Source organism: Pangasianodon hypophthalmus, chromosome 1, assembly GCF_027358585.1.
Source record: "Pangasianodon hypophthalmus isolate fPanHyp1 chromosome 1, fPanHyp1.pri, whole genome shotgun sequence".
In the NCBI taxonomy this organism is placed as follows: domain Eukaryota; kingdom Metazoa; phylum Chordata; class Actinopteri; order Siluriformes; family Pangasiidae; genus Pangasianodon; species Pangasianodon hypophthalmus.
In genome coordinates this window covers 16,004,836-16,013,819 of record NC_069710.1, presented here as the reverse complement: position 1 = coordinate 16,013,819, position 8,984 = coordinate 16,004,836, and the positions used below count along the sequence as shown (strand labels likewise).

General features: G+C 33.4%; 1 protein-coding gene across 1 annotated transcript; it reads right to left on the bottom strand.

The window, feature by feature from the left end:
- Positions 1 to 3,561: 3,561 nt before the first annotated feature.
- On the bottom strand, positions 3,562 to 8,622 carry LOC117597930 (uncharacterized). The gene is made up of 8 exons (XM_034307184.2): positions 8,546 to 8,622; positions 8,271 to 8,374; positions 6,430 to 6,732; positions 6,067 to 6,333; positions 5,136 to 5,363; positions 4,571 to 4,708; positions 4,392 to 4,429; positions 3,562 to 4,252 (listed from the first exon to the last, which is right to left on the bottom strand). The coding sequence occupies exons 2-8, from the start codon at positions 8,332 to 8,334 to the stop codon at positions 4,142 to 4,144; spliced, it is 1,149 nt and encodes a 382-aa protein (XP_034163075.1). The 5' UTR covers positions 8,335 to 8,374; positions 8,546 to 8,622; the 3' UTR covers positions 3,562 to 4,141.
- Between the last annotated feature and the right edge of the window lie 362 nt (positions 8,623 to 8,984).

Below are 8,984 nucleotides of genomic sequence, written 5' to 3'. Positions count from 1 at the left end.
AACATAATGGTGTCCACTGGTTTGACCCAAAGAATCAGAGGTTAGTAGAATCGCATTTCTATGACATTCCGTTGCAGAGTTACTACTGTAAATGTATGTCCAAATTTGCCCTGTTGGTGGCACTAGAGGGCTTGAGTGGCATATGCCAAAATTGCTGCGAAGGTAGCTGAGACTGCCTTCTATCACTATGCCAAATTTCATTAAAAAAAAAAAAAGTGTACAAACCGTTCTATGCCTCAAAGCAATAGATTCCCATAGGAAGTGTAATAATAATAAGAAGAAAACCTACAATCACTAAATGGTGCCTACACACCTTTAGTGCTTGGCCCCTTAAAAAGTTTATGTTCTATTTTCAGCAAAAACACTTGATATGTAACATGCTGCTTGTGTTGTCTTATGGAAGTGGATTCAAGCACAACAGTATTACAAGTAAATTACAATTTATATAATATACAGGGTATTTTCTAATAACCTATAACTAAGTAAAATCAACATAATACAAACAATATTGTTAGTGTGACATCATTTTAAGAATTTTCCACTGATCAGTGTAGTAATACATAGCTGAAGTTTCCCTGCATGTGACTAATGCGTCTAGAGAGGGTCAAAAAGCAGTGTGGTTTTTGAGTGGAAAGTGGCCACGGTACCTGACACACTTAGATCACCGAGCAGCGCACAAACAGTAAGAGACATGTGGGAGGTGTAAGGCGTGAGGTGTTGGGGGGATTGCCCAAAATCACATGCTGTTATTGATTTTTTTTTTACTCTTCAAGCCCTCTTGAGTGCAAGGTGTGAAATACATGAATAATATCAATGCTACATTTAAAGTACTGTAACACCTTCACCCCACGCTGTGCAATGTCAAGACTGCACATGATGCATTGTTTTGATACCTTGCTATGTGCACATCACGTTGCACTTTACCACCATCCTACCTCATTGTCTCTTTTTGCACTCCACACTTAATGTTACTTGCTGTTTTGCACTTCTGTTTAGATGGTAACTACATTCCATTTGCTTTGTACTTGCTCAATGACAATAAAGTTAAATCTAATGTAATCTAATAAGAGGACTGTAGTATTACTCCCACCAGGAATGTTGCAGCAAAAGGTTGAGAGAGAGAATACCTCATTATGTTAAAATACAACTAAACCACCTCCTACAGCTTCACATACCCTTTTCTAGAATAGTTGATTTTGTTCAAATTGTCCTGTTTCTTTGAAACTTAGGTATACTTAGAATAGATCAAAACATAGAACAGGTATTAGTGAGTTGAGATATGTTTATTATTAAATGGTTGTGAAGTGATATAAAAGACTATATTTTATTTTAAACAATCTAATCGGAAAAGACCAAAATCTTCATAATCTTCAGTAAGCCTGGTCAGGGTCAGGGAACACTGGGAGCGAAGTGGGGACATGTGCTGGATGGGACACCACTCCATAGGAGCGCACCATTCACACACACACATGCAGCTAGGGGCAATTTAGTGTAGCAGATCCACCTACTAGTGTGTTTTTGGCAAGGAAACTGGAGAACCCAGAGGAGAAACCCATGCAGACATCATTTCACACACACACACACACACACACATAAATTTATATACACATCTGTTCTGTTATTATAAAAAGTGAGTAATTAAAACAGGGCACAGTACAACAAAAGGTTTTATATAGGGCAGTGTTTAATGTACACAGTTTTTTTTTCTCAGACATGTTTGTAACATTTCAACTATCTTCATCTATTTATGAAAATAAGTATACAGTATGTGATCTAAAAATAATTTAATAGTCTTTCTTTTGTGTTCTAAAGCAAGCAAGGACACACCTTGTTACAGACACCTCTTCAGAAGATAGTGAACATTATCTGATAAACAACGGACATTAAAACAGATTAAGCTGTGTTGCAATAAATATTATTAATTCAGGCCCATAGCATAACGATCAAAACACCTGAGACTCATTTTCACCTTTTAGAGATGGAAATAAAGAACATAATTACACCTAAGTTAGTTTTAAATGTAGAATAACAATGTAATGTGCTAATAGCCATTCATTTGGCTAAAAAAGGTGCAGAAAAATAAAATGATGCAAGGTCTGTGATGACAGTTACCTCTGAACACCTTTTTGCACTTTTAGGGTTTCTGTCTGTACAATAAAATAAATATGGCAGTGTTATTATACACAACTACCCCCCCCCCCCCCCCCCCCACACACACACACACACACATACACACACACACACACACACACACACAAAATCCTCTCAATTATCTTGTTTAAGTCATATTTTTTGCTTCTCACCTGTCTGTCAAAAACACATAAAAGTATAAAAAGAGCTATGATTATGATGAAAAGAAGAGCTGCAGACATGCTTATGATGGCTGCTATACAAGTTGTCTGCAGTAATGGCATCTGAAAATGAAAATGAAATGGCATCTGAAAATGAATTCAATTTGAATAAGCAAATCTTATTCAAATATAGAACTTTTCTGTAAAAAGTTAATAGCAATAATAATAAAGTAGGTACAGTATCTGACACACTTTACATTGCACTTTATGGCTCATAAACAGTAAGTGACATGGGGAGGTGTGAGGCGTGAGGTGGGGGGATTTCCAATAATCATGTGCTATAGATTCTTTACTCAATTTTCTCACTGTTTCAGTCCATTCCAGAGAGTATGTGAATAATATCAACACTAGATTTAAAGTGCTGTAACACACCCAACCCACGCTGTGCAATGTCATGACTGCACATGATGTGATTAATAACAGGATTGTAGTATTACTCCTACCAGGGATGCAGCAGCAAAACATATGTGGAGGGAAAGCCTCAGTATATAACAATATAACTAAATCATCTCCTACAGCTTCACACACCCTTTGTTTGAATAGCTGATTTTGTTCAGTTTGTCCTGTTTTTGTACCTTGAAACAGGTATACTTAGAATAGGTTGGAAATTATTATTACATTATTATTAAATGTTTAGTGAAGTGATAAAAATGACAATATTTTATTGAAACAGCCTAAATCAAATCTAATAAGATAAGGCCAAAATCTTCATCATCCTCAGTAATCACTTTATCCTGGTCAGAGTCGTGGTGGGTCCAGAGCCCATCCCAGGAGAACTGGGAGCACCGTGCACACACACTGACAGCTAGGGGCAATTTAGTGTAGCCAATCCACCTACTTGATATTATTCATGTAATACTGGCTACTGGAATGTTTTTGGGGAGGAAACTGGAGAACCCAGAGAAAACCCATGGGGAAACAGGGAGAACATGCACAGAAAGTCCACACAGTCAATAACCTGAGCTCAGGATTGAACCAGGGGACCCTGAAGCTGTGAGGCAACAGCTCTATAAGCTGTGCCACTGTGCTGCCTGACCACAATCTTTATAGCTCTAACGGCACTTGTAGCACAGCAGAGTCTTTTATCGGTAGGCTTCACATTCTTACCCCCTGCTTTTAATAAATCACTCATTTATAGTCCCATTAGGTTCTGAGAGCAAGCAGTTAATAATTTCCACAAAGATTTAGAGTTCCTTATTTAATTGCCATTCAGTGTCATTTTACACACACACACACACACACATTTATGCACATACCTATTCTGATGCAGTTAAAAAGCAATTGTATACAGCGCATGGTTTAATGTAAAGTTTAGGGTTTCTATACAAATAATCAGAGTAAATATAATCCAGTAAACATGACAATAGTCCAGGCCAGTGTCACAGTTGAATGGTTGTGATCCACCATAAACAGGATTGTTTTGTCTCAGACATGTTTGCAACAGTAGTACTGAAATTAATGTAATCTGCCACATTTCAGCACTGGCATGTACATATGCATGTAGTTAATTCAACACTTAACATATAGATATTTATTAAAATAAATATATGTGATTCAAAAATCATTTAAAAGTCTTTTTTTTCTGTGTTCTAAAGCAAGCAAGGACACACCATTTTACAGATACCTCTTCAGCAGATAGTGAACATGATACTGAAAACAACTAACATCAACATAGTACCAAAGAGTAATTTGTGTTGCAATAAATATTATTAATTCAGGCCCAAACCATAACAATCAAATACTATCAGTGACAATAATGTGTTTAAAAGCACAACAATCTGCTGTTTCTTCTACACTTTAATCTGACTGTACACACACTCAGTGTCCAATGTGATGACATTCTGTTGTTGATGTCTACCAATTTGAAGAGTAGAATAAATCACCTGAGGCTCATTTTCCTCCTTTAGAGATGGAAAACAAAACAATCACAACTATGTTAGCTTTAAGTGTAAAAGAACAGTGTAGTGTGATAATAGCCATTCATTTGGATACAAAAGGTGCAGAAAAATAAAATGATGCAGGGTCTGTTGTGACAGTTACCTCTGGTTGTCCATTCGCACTTCTACTAGAGTTTCTGACTGCATGATAAAAAAAAATGTGGAACATTAATTATACATTACATATATACATATATGTGATACATTGTACACACACACACACACACACACACACACACATATATATGTGATCTCATTTATGCAAAATATTTTGCTTCTTACCTGCCCTCTGTCGTAAAACACATAAAAATATAAAAAGAGCTACGATGACGATGAAAAGAAGAGCTGCAGACGTGCTTATTAATGCAGCTACTTTGGGGCGGCTGCTGTACAAGTTGTCTGTAGTGGATGAAATGGCATCTGAAAATGTTTGAATAAACAAAATTTTAGAATTCATGATCACTTTCCTTTAAACCATTAATAACAATAAAATAATATAATAATAATAATATAAAATTAATCTCTTTTTAAATATTCAAAAATTGATATATTTTAAATTTTCAAAGTGCTTTACATACAAATGAAGTTTAAACAACATATTTTAACAAAATATTCACGAAATTACTACAAATCAAATTATATTTAACATGATTTAACAAATCAGCCAACAGAAGACTATGAATAGATTCAGTTAAACATGAACATTTTAAAACCACCTAAAGAAGTATTGCAGTCTTCCACCTGAGCTGCAAATATTATTAGTATGTTAGTCTTTTCAGATTGCTCCCATTAGGCATTAGATATTTTGATTATAAAATGTAATATTTTAATTTCCAAGACTATTTACTTGACTGAGCAGTAGCAGTGGTATCCTCAAGGCTGAATGTGTGTGTTTCCACACCGCTTCTCAGCAGCCTACAGCTCAAAAAGCTCTGCGGCTTATTCACTCTTCCAGTAATAGAGATATTCCATTTATCTGTTCCTAAAACAGCCGAGCCTTCTTCATCTGTATCCACATCTTCATCACAGTACAGGGTACAGCTCTGTGGAGAATCAGTCAGCTTTACAGTTCTGACTGTGAAAGTGTGAACATAAAGAAATGATCAGATTTTCACACTGCACACCGGAACCATTCTGTTAGTTTATTAAATCACACTGCAGTCATTGCATATTGTATATTAGATAACTGTAACATACCGTACATGTATAGAGTTTAGTAGCACAATAACAAAACCAGTTATCACTACAGACATCTGCTGAACTAAAGTTCTGTGTTTCACAGAAAATTATTTGTTTATTACTTTTAGAAAAAAAAATACTGTATATTGTATTCACTAGTAATGATTTCACTTGTTGCAGCTCTGTAAAATGTTTCTGCAGTTCATTAAATGTTTTAAAAAAAAAACTAGAATTAATTCACTATTAAATCATTTTAAATTAAAAATAATACAGAATCATTAATACCGATACTGACAGTCTTGTCATGTCAGACTAACTGAGATTGATAAACATTTTGTTGATGTTTTTATTTTATTTTATTTATTTATTTATTTATTTAGATAACTTTGAATATTCTAGTAAATGCCATTGCCACAATAGTCGAATTTTCCTGGAAGCAATATATGCAAATAATTTAGCTATTGTAAAAGAGACCTTTTTTCTGTAAAGCCTTTTATCCATATTGATTTCATTTCTTGAGTATTGCATGGATTTCATGTACATGGGAATATCTGAAATATTTTAAGTATTTGAAAATTGATTGCTTCAAATAAACTTACCTCTAAGTACACACAGAGTCACAGAACACATTCTCTGCTGTTGTCCAGTTGATGTCTCACCCCAGTAGCTGTACTTGCCTGCATTAGCTGGCTGAACATCCGAAATAAACAATACATTTTTATTTAAACGGTTTATAGAAATGGCAGTATTTTCTCCAAGTGCTTCAAATCTCCAGTACGCTTTCAGGGTAAAGTTGTGGAGACAGCTATAATTGAATTGATCACCTTCTATAACAAACAGTGTCCTTAATGCTGTAGAAAATGTGTCTGCAAACAGAAAGAGTATGGCCATTGTTTCCTGTAACATATTTTAAAATGACAATATTGTGTAACTATATAACATGAGGGTGGACTTCCACTTACCAAACTGGGGTAATAAGGTTATTGGTTTGCCATCGGTACATATGCCTGTAGTTGTGCACACTTGACAAACATATGTCCCCTTGTCCAGCTCAGAGAAAGGACTGATTACTAAAGAAAAGTTCCTGGTAGTCTTTTTCCTGGCTGACAGAGACTTGTTTTGGAAAGTGTAGCCAAAACTTTCATGAAAAATAGTCTTAAACTTATTGTCATCTTTTTTGTGCAACCACTTGGCAGTTCTGCGATCACCATAACCATCACATGGCATCGTAACTCTGTTGCCCAGTGGCACGTACTGGACAGGACCTACCAGACCGTGAAGTAAAACAGGAGCAATTAGTGATAGTTGAAATGTGCACTGTGATTAAGAAAATAGAAGAAAACTTTCTAGGATTGAGAAGGAATATTCAGTAGGTTGAAATCACACATCCATGAATGTGTTTTTCATGTTTTTCACTGAAGTGTTTTTACTTTATGAGGCACTATTAAAATTTATTTTAAAACTTCGTTTCAAATTACAAAGGCTTATAAGTGCAGTCACAAAAACACATAGTAACACTTTCTATGAAGTATGTACTCATAAGCTTAGAATCAAAACCTAGCAGAAATAATGTTCTGCTGCCATTAATTAAATTGTGCCTCTACACAAAATTGTACTGCAAAAGTACAATTGTTAAACCAATTACTGAGTGTAAAATATTTAAAAACCTTAAAATTCATAAGACACAAACTCTGGTCCAAGAAATTAAAATAGTTAAATCATTGTTATTACCTACAAAATGTTACTCTTCCAAATGAGGTACAATTCAATAAAACTAGACATCGGAACAAGCCGAACATTAATAGCCCATCAGGCATGCAAAAACCATAAGATCATATTACTAAATTTTGTAAAAGTTTACTAAATGCTCATAATGTTTAAAGGACAAAGTGAAACAAAAAACAAGAAGTCAAAAACAAACTCAGAAAAATTCTGAAAACTATTTTTATAATCTAATCTTTCCTGCCATTGGCCCATGTATTTAAATACTGTAGTTAATATTTGGAAGTTTTAATTTAATTCTGTTTATACAGAATTTATAAAGCTACTTATTATATAAAATAAATTATATATTTATACATTATATAAAATTTAAAAAATATTAAATTATACAGTTGCACTGACCATCTTTAATAACCTAATACCTATTAAGTAATTTATTAATTATGTAATAATATTAATAAACGTAATTTATTAATTACATTTATTATTAATTAAGTAATAACTTTATATCCATCTAAAAAGGATTTCTTCATTATAAAATGATTTCTTTTGTTGCTTAACACTATAATGATCCTCTACAGTAAATACCTTTACTAATTCAGTGTGTGTTAAATGAAATATAGCTTAATGCACACTTATTTATTGGCTTTACTGTAACTGTTAAACTAGATATAAGCCTATAGTGAAAGGTTTATAATTACAATTTTGCTAGTAGACTTGATAATTTAAAAATTAAAAAATAAATTAAAAAATAATTTAAAAATTAAAAAATAAATTAATTAAGTTATTAAAAATAATTGAAATAAATTAATTTAATTAATTTTAATTAAATGTAATTAATTTTAAGTGATTTATTAACAAATTTAAATCATGTGCATAGACATACAGATATAACAATTTTATGGTTATACACTGAACATATATACAAATTATATTAAATGAAGTGATAGAAAAATTATGTCTTGTTCAAAACCCTTTAGTCCTGTTCCAAGTCCTTTGCAATGCATTGTCAGTTTGCATCTGTTTGTAATATCATGAAAACATAAAATGGTCATTGCTACAATGATGAAGTGTTACTTACCATGAGTTGAAATAGCCAAACTAATAATACATAAGCCCAAGATAACACAAAGAATTCTTCTCATGTTGAAAGAAGCGTGTTTCACATGCAGACACAAAGCACAGCTGAAACAGAAAATAAATAGTGAGCAGGTCAATATGAACCAACCTATTATTAGAATATTTAAAAATGATTTTAAATTAAGGATTTAGCAAGTTAAAAAAAAAAGGTAGGCAATTTTAATAGACAATTAAGTAAATCATACTATTTAAATTAGATAGGAATGTAGGTCTCACTTTTTTCATGAACTGTGACTATAGCTATGAGTGGGTTTTTCAAAGGTCAATGCTATAAGACCACACGTAAGCTGAGTTTCATACTGTAATACCTCTTGTTTGATTGACATTTGTTTATATAGAGCTGAACCAGTCACCACAAAGTGTACTGGCTACAGTTTGTAGAAAAAAAAAAGTGATGCAAAGAGGAAAATACAATGTGATAAAGGAGCTACACATATAATCCCAGAAATGGGACTTTGCACAAATGATAGTGTTTATTTGTGTATTTAATTATTGCATTAAATATAAGGGTGTAATATACTTAATTCAAGTAGTCAGTCCGCCGACCTACATGTTTTTCGACAGTGGGAGGAAACCAGAGAACAGAACACAGGGAGAACATGCACAACTCCACACAAACATCCTCCCGAGCTCAGGAGAGAGCCCAAGACCTGAG